Source organism: the organism of the source record quoted next, unplaced genomic scaffold (genome assembly GCF_019419815.1).
Source record: "Pyrus x bretschneideri cultivar Hongxiangsu unplaced genomic scaffold, Pyrus_bretschneideri_v1 Contig7, whole genome shotgun sequence".
Taxonomy (NCBI): Eukaryota; Viridiplantae; Streptophyta; class Magnoliopsida; order Rosales; family Rosaceae; genus Pyrus; species Pyrus x bretschneideri.
The window spans coordinates 1,685,433-1,707,470 of NW_025999809.1; the positions used below are offsets into that span (position 1 = coordinate 1,685,433).

The 22,038-nt window shown below is 37.1% G+C and overlaps 2 protein-coding genes, 1 long non-coding RNA gene, 1 other non-coding gene and 1 pseudogene across 5 annotated transcripts; 3 read left to right on the forward strand and 2 right to left on the reverse strand.

The window, feature by feature from the left end:
* The first annotated feature begins 838 nt into the window (after positions 1-838).
* Positions 839-3,474, forward strand: LOC103939507 (GPI mannosyltransferase 1). 2 transcript variants are annotated; one of them, XM_048574288.1, is made up of 4 exons: positions 840-1,193; positions 1,363-1,545; positions 2,104-2,648; positions 2,891-3,474. In XM_048574288.1, the coding sequence occupies exons 1-4, from the start codon at positions 923-925 to the stop codon at positions 3,200-3,202; spliced, it is 1,311 nt and encodes a 436-aa protein (XP_048430245.1). In that variant the 5' UTR covers positions 840-922; the 3' UTR covers positions 3,203-3,474. The 2 variants fall into 2 exon arrangements, with proteins under 2 accessions (XP_048430246.1, XP_048430245.1); XM_048574289.1 differs by lacking the exon at positions 1,363-1,545 and having other exon boundaries at positions 839-1,193.
* Positions 3,475-4,007: 533 nt separating this feature from the next.
* LOC125472626 lies at positions 4,008-4,159 on the reverse strand. Its single transcript, XR_007254543.1, has one exon. It is a non-coding gene; the product is annotated as a U4 spliceosomal RNA (small nuclear RNA).
* Positions 4,160-4,576: 417 nt separating this feature from the next.
* LOC103940053 lies at positions 4,577-10,218 on the reverse strand (annotated as a pseudogene).
* Positions 10,219-13,783: 3,565 nt separating this feature from the next.
* Positions 13,784-19,423, forward strand: LOC103939498 (disease resistance protein RPV1). The gene is made up of 5 exons (XM_018645480.2): positions 13,784-13,929; positions 14,500-15,011; positions 15,120-16,212; positions 16,410-16,694; positions 16,793-19,423. The coding sequence occupies exons 2-5, from the start codon at positions 14,503-14,505 to the stop codon at positions 19,421-19,423; spliced, it is 4,518 nt and encodes a 1,505-aa protein (XP_018500996.2). The 5' UTR covers positions 13,784-13,929; positions 14,500-14,502.
* Positions 19,424-19,458: 35 nt separating this feature from the next.
* Positions 19,459-21,470, forward strand: LOC125468251. Its single transcript, XR_007254273.1, has 4 exons — positions 19,459-19,736; positions 19,903-20,052; positions 20,210-20,854; positions 21,096-21,470. It is a non-coding gene; the product is annotated as an uncharacterized LOC125468251 (long non-coding RNA).
* The last annotated feature ends 568 nt before the right edge of the window (positions 21,471-22,038 follow it).

Here is a 22,038-nt window from a genome sequence, read left to right on the forward strand (position 1 = left end):
CTTAAACATCCGGAAATGGATTCTCGATCTGGGAGGTGGGAATTGAGTTCCTGGAAATAGATTCATAAGGGATCCAAGTTTTCTACCAATACTATCCTCATACTTTTTTGGTAAACCCAAATACACCTCACAATTTCACCTCCTCAGTTCCATGAACAGTCTATAGACCCATCTCTCTTCTCCCCAATCCCAACATTTCCTAACAGAGGAGCTTCAACTCCGATGAAATCCTGACCCCTTTCTCCTTGCCCCTTTGCCGCAGACTATCCAAAACCCATGCATGAACTCACAAAGGGAGGGGAAAATGTGTGGCATGTCCGCATGGTCATCTAAGAATAGGGGGTGGGGAGGGTTGTGATAGGTGGCGAGGAGCTGGGTTTGGGGATGTTGGGGGGGGGGGGGGGTAAGATGGCATCACAGTTTTCTATTTTTTGGGGTTTTTTTAATGTTATTTTATATTTTTAATAAATTTGTTAGTTATTTATTTTGCTAAATAGTTATGTTTTCATGTAGCTAATTGGATTTTATGAGCATATGTGGTTATCAAAATTAACCATTAACCATTAACTAGCATATAAAAATATTATTTCGAACAAGGGCAGTTTAGTAATCAAATAAGTTTCAATTCTGATTCATGTGAGTGAGTAAACAACTTTTATGTAATTAATATCATTTTTATTCTGATTCCAGATAATTTAGTAAACAACTTCAACATGATTCTAATTCTAATTCCACCTCATTTCATCTCCTTCTCAATTCAATTTCTTCTTAATTTAATCCATCGTACTCTAATTACGAATTAGTAAACTGACCGGTATAGAAATGTGGCATTTATTTACTACACTGCTCACTTAAACAACTTCGACCCCTTTCACCACTTTCCTCTCCCTCCTCCTCGGATCTCCGTCCCCTCCAATCCCCAATGGCGCCCATACAATTCCGTGCGCTCCTCATCGTCTCGGCGGTGCTGAGGGTGGTTTTAATCCTGTACGGAGAGTGGCAGGATGCCCACATGGAGGTGAGGTACACAGACATCGATTACATAGTCTTCTCGGACGCAGCTTCTCTAATGGCGTCTGGTAAATCCCCATTTCAGAGATCCACTTACAGATACTCTCCTCTGCTCGCCTTTCTGCTCCTACCCAATTCCATTCTCCATCGCTCTTGGGGCAAATTCATCTTCTCTGCTGCAGGTACTTTGTTTTTTATTCGGAAATATGCGCAAATAGAACTGGTCACAGACTTTTAATGGAAAATAGAACTGCAGATACTAAACAGATAATAACCCGTATATAAATTGCGCTTTCTTTTCCCTTTGTGTTTTATTGAACTTTTGTAACTTGTGTTGTGCAAATTATGTAGATTTGCTTGTGGGTTTGTTTATAAGGATCATTCTGAAGCTTCGCGGGGTGCCGGAGAAATTGAGCATGATTTCTGTGATTGTTTGGCTCTTTAATCCGTTTACTTTTACGATTGGGACTCGCGGGAATTGTGAGCCAATTGTTTGTGCTTTGGTTCTTTGGGTCTTCATATGTCTTATGAACGGTGTAAGTTTCTTTCTTTGTCTGATATTTACTGCCACTAATTATGTCAGTAATAAATGAGTCATATCTCTGAATTATCTTAATATGAATCAAATCGAATGCTTTTTATGAAAGTGAAATTATGTACTTGTATAAACCTCAGCAGAGATTACAGAAAGGGAAGCATTATTGGATGTAAGGTTCTTTTATGTTTCTTTCGATCCGGTGAGAGTATCTTCTGTGTATTGCATTTATCAAACTAGCAATGCGCTTCTATTTCTCGTGTTTTCTGTAATGATGTTCGAGCTTCTCATGATTCATTCTCTTTGAGGTGACTGTGCTAGATACCAACAAACATGGCACTGTCTTTGTTGTTTTCCTTTTTTTGATAATAGAATTATGATTTCAATATTCCCAAATGTTTCTCGGATTCAAAAAATCCTGTGCATTTTGTGAGCATGATCTCTCTATGAAAACCCAAGTAGGCATAGCATTCTGCTATAAGAAGCGTTAGTCAAACTAAATTTTTTGAACGGTTGTTATCGCTTCTGCCCATAACTGTTTTTTTTCTTCATGACAGGACGTGTGTTACAAGCTGCATTTTGGTATGGGCTTGTTGTCCACTTCAGAATCTACCCCATTATCTATGCACTCCCTATCCTTGTGATTCTGGATCCGCATGTGTTTCGACCTGGTCAGAAGCCTAGACTTCAATATTGGAATCGTCGGCAAGATTCACCTCAAAGCAGTTCTGTTACAAGACTCACTCAGCTTCTTTGCCCATGGTTTCTTTTGAAAAGTGCATTAACACGAGAAAGGATACTTTTCTCCTTTATATCTGCGGCCGTATTCTTCCTTTTCACTGGTTTATTCTATCATCTGTATGGGTGGGATTTCCTGTATGAAGCACTGTTGTATCATCTTACCCGTACTGATCCAAGGCACAATTTTTCCATTTACTTTTATCACATCTACCTTCAGTACCACCGTAAACTTTCGATATTGGAGAAACTCGTCTCATTTTTGCCTCAGTTGATAGTCCAGGTTGTTCTTGTTTTTAGTTTCGCCAAAGACCTTCCATTCTGCTGCTTAGTACAGACAGTGGCATTCGTGGCTTTCAACAAGGTTTTTCTCTTTATTACTATTTTCTCATATATAAATTGCTGGATTAGTAAATGTTTAACGTACCTGATTACTTTCGATGTTGCATTCCTAGTGGTTATTCTCATCAAAAACCTCTGCTTCAATACTGGACTTTTCTCTTTTTTTTTTCGCTAGCGTGCAATAGTGTACTTTCAAACATATGGTTTCTTATATAATTTTGTTTTCCCGACTGAATCTAAATTACTTCTGCTCATTGTTGACAGGTAATGACTGCACAATACTTTGTGTGGTTCTTTTGTCTCTTGCCGCTGGTTCTTGCTTGGAGCAACATGAAGCTTAAATGGAAAGGCCTATCGTGCATCGCATTGTGGGTAGGCGGTCAACTTCATTGGTTGTTTTGGGGTTATATGCTTGAGTTCAAAGGACAAAATGTCTTTCTTCAGCTCTGGATGGCAAGCATCATATTCTTAGCTGTGAACACGTACGTCTTAGTTTTGCTCATCCGCGACCACAGATTTTCTCCAGTTTTCGCACAGTTGGAGGAAACCTCCAAGGACTCGAAGAAACTTAAGTGATGATTCAGTTCTCTGTTTCTTCCCGCTGTTTTTGTCGATTAGATGAGCACATTTTGGCTATTTATTGGTTTTGATGTTCATTTTTCTTTCGCGTTTCATTCGGGCAATGTTGCAAAATAGTATGGTGAAAATTTTGGTTAATATACATTATGCGAAAAGTACCGATTGAAAAATATGCGAAAGAATGTGTATTGACGAACGTATATTTTTATGTAGTTTTGAGACACTTAAAAACCAGCTGTTGAATGCATACATAGTATGGTATTTAACTCTTTCTGGACTTAAATTTGTAGGTTATACTAGCAATCTGTTATGGTATTTATTTTAAGCTGCAACTGCAAAACTGTTATTTGCTTGAGAATTATTATGATATGAATTTTGGTCGATTTACTTGGAAACATTATTATTTAACTTTATATACTACTGAAAAGACGATATTTGGTTCCTTACATTGCAAAAAACCATTAATTAGTTAATGATGATGGGACGTTCTTTTATTGCACAAACATTGAAATCTTAACTGTTTATTCTCTTTATCATTCTCTAATGTTTAATCATTTATATGAATAAAATAAATTGACGATTAATTATGAGAATTTTTGGCATCATAACTCTCGATTTATTTAACACATCCACATAAATAAAATAAAAGGTTTTGATTATTAGGTTTGCATGTTCTAAGAAACACATTGCCGTTAGATGAGAAATAACTCAAGTAAATAGTTGGAATATAAATTTTTTTCAACTAAAAATTGTAGGGTCTAATCAAAGAGTTAACCCTTCAAAAAATTCTCAAAAATTGTAGGGTCTAATCAAAGAGTTAACCCTTTAAAAAATTCTCAAGAGCACAAGACTGAACCTCAACCCAAGAGAGGGTTAGGAAATAATTTTCAACCAGCAATAGATGCGCCTCGGTTAGAACCTCATTAGCTGCATCATTGCCCCAAGCGCACAGAAGTCATAGACCACCGCCGTTGGCTCCATTTTATGTTGCGTGAGCAACTCTACTTTCTGCACTTTGCCGGTGTGGGACGAGGTTTTCTTCTTCTTTCTTGACAACACATCACACAATTCAATATTATTTTGCCAAAACAATCCAAATACTACAAGCCAGATGACAAAGCGAAAGTCGTACAATTAAATATTATTTTCCTTCTGTTGAAAGGATACCTAATGTCTGTTGAGGCGAAAAGCCAAGTACGTAATTAACTTGACAATTTTTACAATCCTGCAACAGAAAAATGAACACAGGGACACAACAATTTGAAAATTCACTTCGATGAAATATTTGTTTGAGAATACAAGTCCGGCATCCTTAACATTTTATCCTCCAAAAATTTAAGGAAACGCTTGAATAACAGATTGGACTTATCGTCACTTCTTAAGGATACGAATGCACTCATTGTCACCCCAGTCATGAAGAACCCACTGCGTATCACAAAAAAAATGATAATATCGCACCCTTTTATCATGACGTGCGTATCTTGTTGTGAAAGAAAACTTAGAGAAAGACAATAAACTTAAAGGAATAATGGATAGCCAAAGTTTAATTGCACATCAACCCTTAGTTTTCTTGATTTCATATGTACTAACCATGATAATTGCAGCATCAGCATTTGGTATACGTACGATCGAAAAAGTCACCTCCAACATTCTCAACGCGATCGCACTCTGGAGCAAGAGAGACAACATGACGAAGATCAAAGTTAATGCCTCAAATCCAAGGACAGGCCTTGACTAGTAACCGCAGCGTAGTCCCATTACCCCCACCTACGTCTACTATTGTCTCAATCCCTTTGTAATACCTCTGGACAACTTTCAATCACTGCAAGCACAACCATCTTTGCACCACAGGCCATTGCATCATCGAAAAGCTTGCCGTGATCAGGATTGGCCGAGCAAAAGCTCCATATTGTTAGAACCGAGAATGAACACTTGATAAAACTCGTGATAAAAGTCTAAATTGTACTCAATAGCTGGGAGAATTTCCGTTATTGAATTCAAGAATACGATTGGCAATAAATAGCCTTACAAAGGAAACTAAAAATAAAGCAATGCAGCCCACGTACGAACAGTCCTATTTATGTGGTACACGACTAGAGATTAAAATCAACTAAACAACTTGTCCCTCAAGAATAGGGATTATTAACCACTACTTGAAGCATACCTAAAAACAAGGAGCCTAACTCTAACGGCTAGGAAATCCTAACAACTTCAACATCCTCCCTTAAACTGAATACTAACAACAATCAGTTTATACTTGAAGGTAAACAAACACCCATTAACTCCCGCAACTTTTGGAACACGTCCAACTTCAAAGGCTTTGTCATTATGTCTACAACTTGCTCCTGAGTAGAACACTGAGCCAATCCACGATTCTATCCTTAGTGAGATCACGAAGAAAGTGGAAACAAACATCTATATGTTTACTGCAACCATACATTACTGAGCCAATTCCACGACTCTATCCTTAGTTCTTTGAGAGCTTTATTGCAGAACTATTATCACAGAAAACCAACGTGGATTTGCGTTGTTTATGACTGAGCTGCTGTAAAATCCTTCTTAACCATATTGCTTGACACGCACTTGAAGCTGCATCAATGAATTCAGCTTCAGTGGTGGATAATGTGACCACAGGTTATTTCTTCGAAGACCATGAGACTACTCCTGAACTCAGCATAAAAACATACCCTGAAGAACTCTTCATGTTGTCTTGATCACCAGCATAATCATTATCCGTGTAACCAATGAGATCTTCATTTCCTCCCTTCTTGTAGAACAACCCAAAATCAATTATGCCCTTCAAATACCTTAGTACCCTATTTGCTGCCTGTAGATGGAGTTCAGTGGGACGTTCCATATACCTGCTAATTAAACTCACAACAAACATAATGTCAGGTCGTGTGGCAGTCAGGTACATAAGACTCCCCACGATCTGTTTATACATAGTGTTGTCAACCATGACCCCATCCTCATCCTTCGTCAGCTTAAAACTAGGAATAGCAGGATTATGCACTGGATTGCATTGATCCATGTTGAACCTTTCCAATACTTCCTGAGCATATTTTCGTTGGCCAACATAAATACCTTCTAACCTTTTCACCACTTTCATCCCAAGAAAATAACTCATCCTTCCAAGATCAGTCATATCAAATTCAATCATCATAGAATGCTTAAACTTTGAATATACTCATCATTTCCAATAAAAATAAGATCATCAACATAGGACATACAATTAACAGCTTACCTTCATCCATTGTTTTAACGAACAAAGTGTGTTCATGTAGGCACTTCTCGAACCTCTCCTTAATAAAGTAAGACTTTATACGACTATACCAAGCTTGAGGAGTTTGTTTAAGCCCATATAAGGCCTTCTTAAGCTTGTATACTTTCTGTTATTCCCCTTCTTTTTTTTTCCATAACCCAGAGGTTGTGCAACAAACACTTCCTCACTTAATTCTCCATGTAAGAACGCTAACTTGACATCTAGCTGATAAACTGACCAACTTTTCTAGGCTGCAAGTGAAAGTATAACTCGAACTGTGTCCAAACGAGCTACAGGTGCAAATACTTCAACATAATCCACTCCATATTGCTAACTGTACCCTTTTGCAACCAAGCGAGCCTTGTATTTGTCCACTTCACCATTCTCATTAATCTTTGTTTTGTAAACCCATTTAACTCCAATCATTTTCCCTCCTGATGGTAGCTCGATCAACTCCCACGTGTTGTTTCTTTCTATGGATTCAATTTCTGAATTCATAGCTTTCTTCCACTTTGCACGCTTCTCAGCTTCTTCATAAGTGATGGGATCACTGTCAACAAGCAAAGCTAAATGAGCCATGTCTTCATCTTCAGAAAAGCATTCTCCACACACATAATCTCTCATCCATGCTGGCTGTCTTCTAACTTGTTTGTCAATGGAAGTGACTTCATTTGGTGAGTCATAAGAGGAATCTCCTTCTGACGGGTGGTTGTTTTTATCTGATTCTTCACTGTCTAATGCTTCTTCTTCGGTAAGGTCCACATCTGCATCATCTCCTGCATCCTCTTTCTCATCTTTGGTCCATTCAAGATCAGCCATGATCGCCTCCTTGTGTTTCTCACCCCAGTCCCAAACTTTGTCTTCTTCAAAGACCACATCCCGACTTACAACTATGTTTTGAGATAGTGGATCAAATGGTTTATAGGCCTTGGATTCTTCACTGACTCCAAGTAATATGCATTTTGAACTCTTGCTATTGAGCTTAACGCTCTTATTGTTAGGAATATGAACATGTGACAAGCATCCAAAAACCCTAAAGTGTTCCACTGATGGTTTGATGAGTATATGAATGGTCCAATTGACTGCTTCTTGCCAAAAATTCCTTGGGATTTTCTTCTTTGAAAGCATGCTTTGAATCATATTCATAATAGTTTGATTCTTCCTCTTCACAATCGCTATTAGCTGCCTTTGAATGCCATGTATATTGCATAAAGTTGTGAACTCCTGTGATGTAAACTCACCCCCACGATCTATATGTAAGCTTCTTATACCTGCACCAGTTTCTTTTTCAACCCTAGCCTTGTAACTCTTAAAGGTAGCGAAGGCTTCTGATTTTTCTACCAAAAAAATACACCCATATCTTTCTATTACAATCATTCATAAAGGTAATGATGTACCTTTTCTTGTTGTTTGACATAGGACTTATTGGTCCACATATATCAACATGCACGAGCTGAATGATTATTGATGCCCTGCATGTGCTTTCCTTTGGAAATGGGTTTCTTTGTTGTTTCCCTACCAAGCAATCTTCACATACCTTCACATGAGCCTTAAGCTTTGGTAATCCTTTCACCATTTTCTTTTGTTGAAGAATTTTCAGACACTCCAGCTTAAGTGTCTGTATCTGCGATGCCAAAGTTGTGGTTGGTCTTCTGTCAAGGAGATGAGGCATCCTTGCTCCCGAAGTTGTGAACGAGCCAAGATAATGAACATTTTGTTGCCTACCATTATTGTCTCCATAATCAAACCCCGATCAGGATGAAATACTTTGCACTTGTCATGTTGCATGATAATTGCCAGACCTTTTTCTTGTAGCTGTCCAATACTAAGTAAATTATTTTTGAGGTCTGGCACATAGAGCACGTCAGTGATTACTTGCATGATTCCATTCACCTCTATACGTATATTCCCTTTCCCTTGCACAGGCAACCTCGAGTTGTTATCCAGCTTCACAGATTCCCTGAAGTTGTCATTAAACTTCGAAAAGATCTCCTTTTTGCCATACATGTGATTGCTGCAACTTGAGTCTAGAAACCACAATTCATCTCTGCCAGCCTCTTTGACATCCAGGTAAGCCATCAACAACATCTATTCTTTAGTCTCTGCGTAATTGACTTTTGAATCTTGACCTTTCTCTGGACATTCCCACTGAAAATGCCTTAGCTCATGGCAGTTGTAACACTCTAGCGTAGATTTTTCAAACATATACCTACCCCTTCCTCTTTCTTTTCCTATAACCACCATGTTTGCCTCTTCCTCTTGGATGATTGTCATGAGTCACATTCAGCACTTGTTCTTGCACAACATGTCTTCCCATCCTTTGTTCATGTACTAGCAAACTACTTTGAAGTTCATTAATGGACAAGATATCCAAGTCATTAGACTCTTCAATAGAACACACCACATAATCATATTTAGGTGTCATAGACAGCATGATCCTTTCAATGACCACGACATCTCTCATCTGCTCTCCGTGGATCCTTATCTTGTTGGCAATGGTGAGGGTTCGTGCAAAATACTCATTCACTGATTCACCGACTTTCATGTGGAGTACCTCAAACTCTTTGCGAAGAGCTTGTAGCTGTGCACGCTTAACTCGTGTTGTCCCTTGGTACTTTTGCTTCAAAGAGTCCCATATATCTTTTGTAGTGTCTTTCTTCAGAATTGTCTCCAAAATTGAACGATCAATGGCCTGGAACAGATAGTTCTTTGCCTTCAAATCTTTCAGCCTTTGATCATCCATTGTCTTCTTCTGTGCATTAGTGAGATCCGTCCCTTCTGTTGCTATAAGGATCCTAGTCTTCACCAAACTCCAATATTATTTGGAGCGCAAGAAATTCTCCATGAGCATGCTTCAGTGATCATAGTGTCCATAGAATCGTGGGATCGCAGTTTGCACAAAGCTGCTTTCAGTGGCCATGGTGTTGCTGCTTCACGACAAAACTAGTTGCGAAGCTTCAAACTTTTGATCAGGACCCGTGATGGGGCTCTGATACCAGATGTTAGAACAGAGAATGAACACTTGATAAAACTTGTGATAAAAGTCTAAATTGTACTCAATAGTTGGAAGAATTTCTGTTATTGAATTCAAGAATACTAATGGCAATAAATAGCCTTACAAAGGAAACTGAAAATAAAGCAATGCAGCCCACGTACTAATAGTCCTATTTAAGTGGTACAGGACTAGAGATTAAGATCAACTAAACAACTTGTCCTTTAAGAATAGGGATTATTAATCACTACTTGAAGCAAACCTAAAAACAAGGAACCTAACTTTAACGGCTTGGAAATCCAAACAACTTCAACACATATGTCCCCACCATGTACTTCGTCAAACCCGATATTGCTTATATCACCTCAAATTTGGGTACTTATGTTGAGCCATGGTGACCACATTGCCAGACTATTCTCCAGCAAGATTAGTGCCGCCATGCTTTTTTCTCTGGATTTAAGTAGCCGGTGAGACAAAGGTGTTGTGCATAACCTTTGGGGCCTGATTAGATTGTTGATTTTTCTTTGAATATTTTGAGGTGGACTAGTGCCTTCATAACATGGTAAAGGAGAGAAGGATCACATCCTAAAGCATATGATAGCTATAAGAGTGTCAAGGGCTTCTATGGTTTTCAATTGCTTCAGGTATTCCAAGCTTAATGGCGCAACTTACTACCGCGATTTCAACAAATCCGAACATATATTTCAATATCTCCACCTTGGCATGTTCTTCTTCTACCTCTTCCAAAATGAACTCCATCTTAATCCTTCATCTCTGTGTGTGTGTGAGAGAGGGTCTCTTAGGATCTTAATTAGCAGTATAAATAATTTGTGTGAAGAGATTAGTTCCAGTATAATTTATTAAAGGTTTGGCCTTGCTTATGCATCTCAACTTTTTTCGATAAAGTATTTTATCAAATGGTACTTGATAAATGATTGGTTTGAGGTTGAAGGTCTGAGCCAATACTGTATTAGTGTAAACTAATATTCTTAATAGAAAACTTCATTTTAATCCTTGGCAAAGATGACTTTTAGATTAAAATATGAGTAAGATCAAAATCTAATTTCAGTCCCTTGTGTCACATCCTAGGCTTGACTCCACCGTAGCATGATATTATCCGCTTTGGGCCTCGACCACGCTCTCACGGTTTTGTTTCTGAGAACTCACACGAGAATTTCCCAGTGAATCACTTATCCTAGGATTGCTCTTGTGCGAACTCGCTTAACTTCGGAGTTTCGATGGAACCCGAAGCTAGTGAGCTCCCAAAAGGCCTCGTGCTAGATAGAGATGAGAATATACATATAAAGCTTATATGATCCATTCCCCTTGGCGATGTGGGATGTTACAATCCACCCCTTTTAGGGGCCCAGCGTCCTTGTTAGCACGCTGCCGGCCAGGGATTGACTTTGATACCAAATTGTCACATCCCGGCCCGGGCCCCCACCACATCTCAAGCTCGACTCCACCATAGCATGATATGGTCTGCTTTAGGCCCCAACCACGCCCTCATGGTTTTGTTTTTAGGAACTCACACGATAACTTCCTAGTAGGTCACCCATCTTAGGATTGCTCTCGCGCGAACTCGCTTAACTTCGGAGTTCTGATAGAACCCGAAGCCAATGAGCTCCCAAAAGGCCTCGTGCTAGGTAAAGATGGGAATATACATATAAGGCTTACAAGATCCGTTCCCCTGGGCGATGTGGAATGTTACACCTACCTGATTTATTAATTATATTTTTATTTATTAATTATTTCTCTTTTTCTTCCTAATTTTTAATGTATTAATTTTATTTCATTATAATTTTCATTTTCATTCCATTTATCGTAATATATTTTGTTGTAAACACTTAGATAAACTAATTTTTGTTATACAATGTATTTCGATGTACTTTGTCTTCTTCATTTAGGTACGTTAAATTCATTATAATACATTTCGATGCATAGATTTAGGTACACACATTTCGGTATATACATTTCGATATAAACATTTAGATACATTAATTCAATATAACACATTTCGGTGCATGCATTTTGGTACACACATTTAGGTACATTAATTTAATATAATACGTTTCAGTGCATATATTTCGGTACATACATTTCGGTACTAACATTTAAATACATTAGTTCAATATAATACATTTGGGTACACACATTTCGATACTAACATTTAGGTACATTAATTGAGTCTTTCAAGTTTGAAGAATGTTAAATAAAATTAATAAATTAAAAACCTCTTTTTTGGAAAAAAAAAATAAATTAAAATTTGTATATTAATAAATTTAACTATTTAATGGGAGACATTAAATAAAATGCACATTAATTATTTTGAATTAAGGACACATCAAGGGATTATAATCGATATGTAATTTAACACCAGGTTTATTTTAAATTTCAATATTCTTGAAGTATTAAAGTTAAAAAAACCACAGTTAATTAAGATCTAACACCAAAAGATATAGGTGCTAAGGCAGATGTTTTGGGAGTTTAGTAAAATATTAGCTAAAGCCTCGTCTTTCGCTGTTGTATCAAAGTACATCACGAGCAAAACTACAAAATAATAAGAATATTATTAAATAAACAAGAATGCCAAAATGGTTACAAAACCCCAAGAGATTACATCGCGACTAACTTGTTATTCAATAGAGTTACAAAGTACCATATATATATATATAACACTTGACCCTAATAAGCAAGGAAACGAAACCCTAATATTAATGGGCTAGGCCGAAAATACGATTCATTAAAATAAATTTAAATACTAATATTTTCCAACAAAACATTGATTTGACCTAGCTAGCCAGCCGGCCCTCTCTCTTTTACATGCTCATGGTTGAAAGTGAATCCCACATCAGAAAATTAAAATCATTATCAAATTGTAGAAACCTCTCTTTTGCCTCTTCTTACTTGTCCCTACTCTTACGAAAGTTTCTATCCATCGGTTCAGCCTCGTTAAGGACATTGAAACACGAAACTTGGTTGTTTAATTTGAAGGTTACAGGTAGGTATATCTTAAAACTCAAAGAATTAGGGTTCCCAAAAGTATGCTTATTGCCAAAGAAAGTTACATATCAGCCACAACATGTTTCACTAATTTGATTGCCAACCATTCTAAGACTACAAGCAGACTACACAAGGCAAACATGCCTGCTGGGACGGGAAACTTGAAAATACAATATTACACTACACTTATTTGAGAAACCAAGGGCACGTTTTAAAACGATTTCCCCCTTTTAGTTTTTAAAACAAAAATGTTATTCATACCTCCTATTTGTATCATTACTTAGAAGCATCTTCAAAGGATTTAAATTTTGTTCTCCACCTGATAAGTATTTTTAGAACAAAAAATACTAATGAAAATGATAAAGAACATCTATTAATCACTAACATAAATTTGAAGTTGGTGTCAAATTTGGCAGCAACCACTTTTGCTGTCAATCCACATCATGTTAAATAAGAATTGGTATTTTGATTAAAAAACATTAATACTTTCTTTTTTACTGTTATTGTTGATGTGTACTTTTTTTTACTTATCTTTGGAGATACTTTTAACTAGTATCTATCTATTAACAAAACCCTCCATATTGACTATAAGATGGTGAAGGGATAATTTGGTTTTTTTTTCAATCACAAAATGAAATTATGGGCAATACAAAGGCTTGAAAATTTATGGGGAAACTTGATATAAGTCCAATTTTTTGAGCCAATAGTAGGAACAGTCCAGTTTATTAAAATAAGTCCAATTTGTTATATTTAATTATTTAATTATCAATAGTTATCTGTTTAATGATAAGATTTATTATAAAAATCAAATTTCTTTCTAATTATCTCTTTGCTTATTTCTTTTTATTTAACTTTTTGTTATTTCTTGTTCTTCCTCCTGCTTTAAACCCCATTTATAGATTTTAATTTTAATTTTTATAATCAACCTATATCACAGGTTAATCATATTTATCTACCCATATGACATATTCTTTTTTTATAATCTACCTATCAGAGATTAACATGTCTTGCTTGTAGGTATGTTATGTTTTTTCTACCTTTTAATTAGGTTTCATGTATCACGTATAGGTATTATATACATTCATATATTTGTTATTTGAGTTAGGGTAGAATATTTTACGGATAAATTTATGTTAGTATATTAGTTTTTTTATTATAAGATATTAAATATATATTTTTGGAGTTGGAAAATGCATAATATTAGAAGATTTTAATTGATTTTTAATATTTTTAAAAAATATAAAATAAGTATAAAAGAAATAAAAACATATAATTAGGTAACTAGACTCATTCCTAAAAACACTCTATTTGGACTAGATCTAAAAGCCCCAAAATTTATTAGCAGAACGATTGGGTAAAGACCTGGACTGTTCGTGCGTATAGTCAACCATGCGGATAGAATTGCTAAAACCTGATCTAGCCAGCATCTGGAATCTGCAACTGCTCCAATCTGTTGCTTCCTAATACGTAAGGTAATCTTGCTTCTGAGTTTATGATTTATCTCTTAATATTTATATTTCCTGATCAGGCAATTAATCTCTCTCTCTCTCTCTCTGCAACTTCTTTTTTGACGATTCTCTGTTAAACCAATATCATAGGTTGTACTATTTCTATCTTATTACTTACTGTATATAGTAATTAGTCCTAATCTCTATTACATCTCTTTTGTAAAACGATCGTTAATTTGCATGTTATATGAATATGTATGTGGATTTGAAGGCTATGAAAACTCATACACATATGCTTCGTTTTGTGTCTAAGATTGAATTTGAATTACTAACCTTCTAAATTTAAGGTATACCGAAGGTAGAGGAGAATGATTTGGGTTACCAGAATGATGTTCCATTTTGAGGGGGTTAGAAGGAAACTTATCCTCCTTAATCCTATGATTGTGGGGATGATTGGAATGGATAAGTTTTCTACCTTCAACATACCTTGAAAATAGTTGCTTATCCTTTCCAATCCAATCTATACGAAATGAGGCCATAAGTTTAGCCTAGGAGATTTAATCGGTACTTTTGACTTGTGGGTTTTCAGGCTATGAATATGGCTGCTTCTTCGTCGGATGCTGCTATCTCCCCTTATGCTTTGAAGTATGATGTGTTTCTTAGTTTCAGAGGCGAGGACACCCGCAATACTTTTACCAGCCATCTTTATGCTGCTTTATGTAGGAAGAAGATCAATACCTACATAGACGACACCCTTGAGAGAGGAGATCAAATTGCACCTGCCCTTCTAAAAGCAATTGAGAAATCAAAGCTTTCGGTAATCATTTTCTCGGAAAACTATGCTTCTTCCACATGGTGTTTGGATGAAATTGTGCATATACTGGATTGCAAGAAAAAAAATGGACAAGTTGTTATACCAATTTTCTACAACATCGACCCATCACATATACGAAAACAGCAGGGGAGTTATGAAGATGCATTTGTTCAACACGAAGAACGTTTCAAGGACAGTGTGGAGGGAGTGACGAAGGTGTGCAAGTGGAGAGATGCTCTGAAGGAAGCCGCCAATCTGTCCGGGTTTGTTTATTCAAACAAAACAGGGTAACTAACTCTGCAACTTGAACCAATTTCTACCAACCATTTTTATCAAAAAGGTTCGTTAAGGCACACTTATTAATATTTTTTGTTGTTGATATTCACATTTGCTAGGACGGAGGCCAATTTCATTGAAAAAGTTGTTGAAGATATTTTGACGAAATTGAATCGAATATCATCAAGTGATTTGAAGGGCCTGGTTGGAATTGAAAAGAAAATTAAGCAAATAGAATTGTTATTGTGCATTGATTCCCCAGATGTTTGTACTGTTGGTATTTGGGGCATGGGTGGTATTGGAAAGACAACTCTTGCAGATGCTTTATATCACCAACTCTCTTCTAAATTTGAAGCTTCTTGTTTCCTTGCAAATGTTAGGGAGGAGTCAGAAAAACATGGACTGAACTACTTGCGAAATGTGCTAATTCGTGAGATATTAAAGGAAAAGGATCTTGAGATCAGCACTCCAACTATAGGATCAACTTCTGTTCGAGAAAGGCTCAGCCGTACAAGGGCCCTCATTGTTCTAGATGATGTGAATGCTTCGAGGCAGTTAGAACTTCTACTTGGTGATCATGTTCAGTTTGGCCCCGGAAGTCAAATCATTATAACAACTAGAGATAAGCGCCTACTTAAGAGAAATGTTGACAAGATATATGAGGTTAAGGGATTAAGTTGGGAAGAATCTCTTGAGCTCTTTCATTTGCATGCTTTCAAAGATAAATGTGCTGAATCACGTTGTGCAGAGTTGTTAGGGACGGTGGTAGATTATGCCGGAGGGATGCCATTAGCTCTCAAGATTTTGGGTTCCTTATTCCTTCACTGCAACAACAGTAAAGACTGGGAACATCAATGGAATGAGTTGAAAAAATTTCCCAACAAAGAAATTGAGAACATGTTGAGACTAAGTTACGAGGGATTAGAACGAAATGCAAGGGAGATATTTCTTGATATTGCATGTTTCTATAAAGGGACGACACTAGATTGTGCAAAACAAATGTTAGATGTTCGTGGGTTCTTTGAGGGTGGAATTAAAGTTCTGATTGATAAGTCTCTGATATCAATTTCAAAATGGAACTGTTTGGAGATGCATGATTTGGTACAAGAAATGGGTAGGGCAATTGTTCATGAACAATGTATTGAGGAGCCTGGAAGACGCAGTAGGTTGTTTGTTGCTGAGGATATTTATCACGTATTGAAAAATAATACTGTAAGAGCCAAATGCATCGGTTTCTTCCGAACATAAATATATATAAGTTCTTAAGTTTTCTATAAAATGACACTCGTATATGAAAAGCTCATTTATAATGAACTAGTCAGATACATATCATACAAATGTAGTTCTGATTAAATTTTATTGCATATTGCATATATTCACATTTATACTTTGCTCTTGAATGTCTACAGGGAACTGAAACGGTTCAAGCAATAATCTTTAACGGGTCTAAGAATGGACAGCAACACTTGGATTTTGCAGACTTCAAAAAGATGTCCAATCTAAGATTACTTACTGTCAAGGATTCTAGCTTTGGGAAGTACTGCAAATTTAAAGTTTCTCTTCCCAATCCTCTTAGATATCTTTGCTGGGAGGAATATCCTTTGAAATGTTTACCAGCAAAATTTTCTCCAGAAAATCTTGTTGAGATTCGAATGGGCCGCTGCAAACTTGAGCAACTTTGGAATAAAGGCCAGGTATATATACTTATTACTTTCTTGTATAAACTTTGTAGCTTGGAAACTTTTCCTGGCTAAGTCCTTAAGTCTTATAATTTCTCCCTAATTTGTTACAGAATCTTAGGAACTTAAAAGTGATGGATCTTCATCGCTCCGATAAACTGATCAAAGTTCCAGATCTCTCTCAAAGTCGAAAAATAGAGCATATAAATCTATTTGGTTGTAGAAGTTTGGTTAAAATACCTTCGTCTTTACAATGTCTTGACAGACTTACTCATCTTGACCTTGGAGAATGCTCGAGTCTCAAATATCTTCCAGATATGCCAGAAAACATTGAATACTTGGATTTATCAAAGACTGCTATACGGGACTTGCCTTCATCAGTTTGGAATAACGAAAAGATCTCGTACTTGAATATTCAATGGTGTAAATACCTTGAGAATCTTCCAAGCAACAATTGTAAGATGAAACTACCGCTTGGTTTTGGTTTACAGGGATGCTTATCTCTTGCCAAGTTTTGGGAGCTCCCCCGAAATCTAGTGGTGTTAGTGATGGTGGGGGCAAAAATAGAAACATTACCCTCATCAATTGAGAGTCTCTTTGGTCTCCGAAGAATTGAACTGAAAAATTGCAATAGGCTTCTAAGTATCCCAACAAGCATTTGTGAGTTGAAATCGCTCGAGGAACTTGATCTCACTGGTTGCTCTAAATTTGAAGACTTTCCAGAAATTTTGAAGCCTATGGGTTATCTGAAGTACCTTTGGTTAAATGGAACGGCTGTTAAAGAGTTACCCGAATCAGTCGAGCATCTCTTTGGTCTCCGAAGAATTGAACTGAAAAATTGCAACAGGCTTCGGAGTCTCCCAGCCAGCATTTTTAGGTTGAAATATCTTGGGGACCTTAATCTCACCGGTAGCTCTAAGTTTGAAGACTTTCCAGACATTTTGGAGCCTAGGAGAAATCTGAAGTATCTTTGGTTAAATGGAACGGCTGTTAAAGAGTTACCCTCATCAATCGAGCGTCTCTTTGGTCTCCAAAGAATTGAACTGAAAAGTTGCAACAGGCTTCTGAGTCTCCCAGCAAGCATTTTTAAGTTGAAATATCTTGGGGAACTTGATCTCACTGGTAGCTCTCAATTTAAAGACTTTCCAGAAATCTTGGAGCCTATGGTTAATCTGAAGTATCTTTGGTTAAATGGAACGGCTGTTAAAGATTTACCAGAATCAATCGAGCGTCTCTTCGGTCTCCGAAAAATTGAACTGAAAAATTGCAACAAGCTTCAGAGTCTCCCAGCGAGCATTTTTAAGTTGAAATATCTTGGGGAACTTGATCTCACTGGTATCTCTAAATTTAAAGACTTTCCAGAAATCTTGGAGCCTATGGGAAATCTGAACTATCTTCTGTTAAACGGAACGGATGTTGAGGTGTTACCCGAATCAATCGAGCATCTCTTTTGCCTCCGAAGACTTGAACTGAAAAATTGCAACAGGCTTTTGAGTCTCCCGGCAAGCATTTTTAAGTTGAAATATCTTGTGGAACTTGATCTCACTGGTAGCTCTCAATTTGAAGACTTTCCTGAAATCTTGGAGCCTATGGGAAATCTGAAGTATCTTTGCTTAAATGGAACGGCTGTTAAAGAGTTACCCTCATCAATCGAGCGTCTCTTTGGTCTCCAAATAATTCAACTGAAAAATTGCAACAGGCTTCTGAGTGTCCCAGCAGGCATTTTTAAGTTGAAATATCCTGTGGATCTTGATCCCACTGTTTGCTCTAAATTTAAAGACTTTCCAGAAATCTTGGAGCCTAAGGGAAATGTGGAGCATCTTAGGTTAAATGGAACGGCTGTTGAGGAGTTACCCGAATCTATCGAGCGTCTCTTTGATCTCCGAAGAATTGAACTAAAAAATTGCAAGAGTCTTCTGACTCTCCCAGCGAGCATTTTTAAGTTGAAATATCTTGTAGAACTTGATCTCGCTGGTAGCTCTAAATTTGAATACTTTCCTGAAATCTTGGAGCCTATGGGAAATCTGAAGTATCTTTGCTTAAATGGAACGGCTGTTAAAGAGTTACCCTCGTCAATCGAGCGTCTCTTTGGTCTCCAAAGAATTCAACTCAAAAATTGCAAGAGTCTTCTGACTCTCCCAGCGAGCATTTTTAAGTTGAAATGTCTTGTAGAACTTGATCTCGCTGGTAGCTCTAAATTTGAATACTTTCCTGAAATCTTAGAGCCTATGACAACTCTGACGTATCTTCGGTTAAATGGAACAGCTGTTAAAGGGTTACCCGAATCTATCGAGCATCTGGTTTGTCTCTTTAGAATTGAACTGAAAAATTGCAACAGTCTTCTGACTCTCCCAGCGAGCATTTTTAAGTTGAAATATCTTGTAGAACTTGATCTCGCTGGTAGCTCTAAATTTGAATACTTTCCTGAAATCTTGGAGCCTATGGGAAATCTGAACTATGAAATCTTGGGAAATCTGAACTATGAAATCTTGGAGCCTATGGGAAATCTGAAGTATCTTTGCTTAAATGGAACGGCTGTAAAAAAGTTACCCGAATCAATCGAGCATCTCTTTGCTCTCCGAAGAATTGAACTGAAAAATTGCAACAGTCTTCTGACTCTCCCTTCGAGCATTTCTAAGTTGAAATATCTTAAGGAACTTGATCTCACTGGTTGCTCTAAATTTGAATACTTTCCTGAAATCTTGGAGCCTATGCTAAATCTGCAGTATCTTTGGTTACATTGAACGGCTGTTAAAAAGTTACCCGAATCAATCCAGCGTCTCCTAGCTCTCCGAAGAATTGAACTGAAAAATGACAACATGCTTTTTAGTCCCCCGACAAACATTTATAAGAGACTGCGTGAAGAGTTTGATGCAAGTGGAAGTGAAATGTTTAGCTCATATGAGGAACAAGAAGACGATGTACTTCCACAGACAATGAAAAGAAAAAAAAACTGTTAGTGCAAGATCAAACATGTTAAATTGCAGTGAAAAAGCTGTGGCAGCCAAAGTTCTTGCTTGTTTGGTCTTCTTTGTTGCAAGCTTTCGGCTCTCCAACGTAAGAATTTAAAAGAAAGAAAGATTGATTTATTCAAAGTTCAGCTTTAATGCCCTTTACACATATATACATAGTTGAGAATTGCAATTGAATTTAAATTCTTACGAACAGACTAGCATGCTACGTTCTATGTGAAAGACACTTACATGTTTTTTATTTGGAACAGGTACTAAGCTATTCTATGAGCATCCTTGCATTACTTTGAGGCACTACAGGAAGAAAAATAAAAAAGAGCATTCAACTGAGACGGTTTCTTAGCAATAGAATGCAAAGGGGAAAAAACAGAAGATAAAGCAGGAGAGCTTCTTTCCTCACGGTATTGGTTTTTCTTAGTGTTGCTAAACGATTCAACTAGCATTAAATTCGACAATATTCCGTCCATATTTTTCCGCATTGTCCATCATTTCTCATTTCGAATATAGCTACACCCCAGCAGCACATTAACTTGCATGTTTTTACTTATCGAATTGCAGGTAATTACAAGTAGGGAAATGATTCCCTCAGATCTTTTCTCGTTCTACACATCACACTTTATTTATGCTACTTGAATCTCCTTGGATTTGTTCAACACAAAGGTCAAAAGTAAGCATGGGTGTGGTAAATAAGTTCCCTTATAACTACATATGGCTGCTTTTGCTGTTAACCCTCCTTGAGCAAAAGATGATGTCTTTCTCACTTTCAGAGTGAGGGCACCCGCAAAAACATTTATTGGCCATCTTCAGGCTTCTTGTTACTTCAAGATAATATTCTCACCAACACAAGTCATGAGGTAGGAGGTGGAATTGCGTCTTCCCTTGTGGAAGCAGTCGGGAAATCCAAGCTTTTGGTGATCATTTTCTCAAAAAAACAATGCTTCTTCCTCACGGCACTTGGTGTTTGGGATGAACTTGTGCATATACTAGAATGGAGATAAAAGATGCGGGTGGCAGCTTGTTATACCCATTTTTTTTGCAACATCGATCCATCACATGTACGAAAGCAGCAGGGGCGTTATGCTGGCACATTTCATCGAATTTGAAGAACGTTTTCAAGGAAATAATGGACAAGGTGCACAAGAGGACGGCAGCCTTGACGTCTACGGCCAATCTGTCTGGGTTTGATGCTTCAATCAATATTAGGTAACAGGCTACCTCTTGTAACCGGTATTAATTTCTAGTGATGCTCACCTAGGGTCCTTATTTTGAGGAAAATAAAAACGCATAAGAATTCGTCGACAGCTTCATTCATTTCTCCAGATTTGGTGTATAAACATATTCCCAACCAAAACATCTTATGTAATTCGTTTAATCAGCCGCCTTGAACTTCCTTTCCAGTTTCATTTATCCAAATGGATTTAACAGCCCATGTTTTCGAATGCAGATGCAGTGCTACTGCAAGAAACCCCAGAGGATCATAATCAGAGTTACCCGAATCAATCAAGCGTCTCTCACTAAAAACAGGGCCTTCTTTAACTATTCGTGTATTAAGCATCATCTATTGCCAGCTGCTACAGGAGGTAATCTCTAATCCTATAGCGAAATAAACTATACGAGGAATTAATAATGTTTTGAGTACTTCGTTCATTTCCTCATGAAGTTTTTATTTGACTATCAATATTTTCTTCTCAAACTTTTATTTTGATCAAGTATATGTTAAGAATGAATCGCACTGGAGAAAGAAGGGGACTTTGTATGTGATTATAAGGAGTTGGACTACACATATTGTTAGTTGGTTTTCGGTTGGAACCTCAACTTAGTGTCATAGGGCTTCCATGGTTTTCAATTGCTTCAGCTATTTTCCGCCTTGGCATGTTCTTCTTCTTGTTCTTCCAAATTCAACACCCTCTATTGAATGGTACTAGATAAACGAGTGCTTTAACGTTGAAGGTTCGATCCAATACTGTATTAGTGTAGATTAATATTCGCAATTAGCTAATTAAGATCAAACACCAAAAGATACAGATGCTAAGGCAGATGTTTTGGGAGTTCAGTAAAATAATAGTTGAAGACTTATGTCTTTTGCTACTGTATCTTATTCACAAATGAAGATCCCTTTGTGGACTGCAGTCCAGTAAGGAGTTTGTATAAAGATGCCAACTGAACAGTAATAAATGATGTAAAGGAGCCTGCTTCAACCGCTCATCTAAACAAAATATTGATTTGACCTCGCCGGCCGGCCGGCTTCTCTCTCGTACGTGCTCATTGTTGAGAGTGAAATCCACATTAGAGAATTTAAAAAATCATTACTAAACTGCGGAAACCTCTCTTATGCTTCTCCTTGCCCCTACTCTTACTAAAGCTTCAATCCATCAACTCAGCATCGT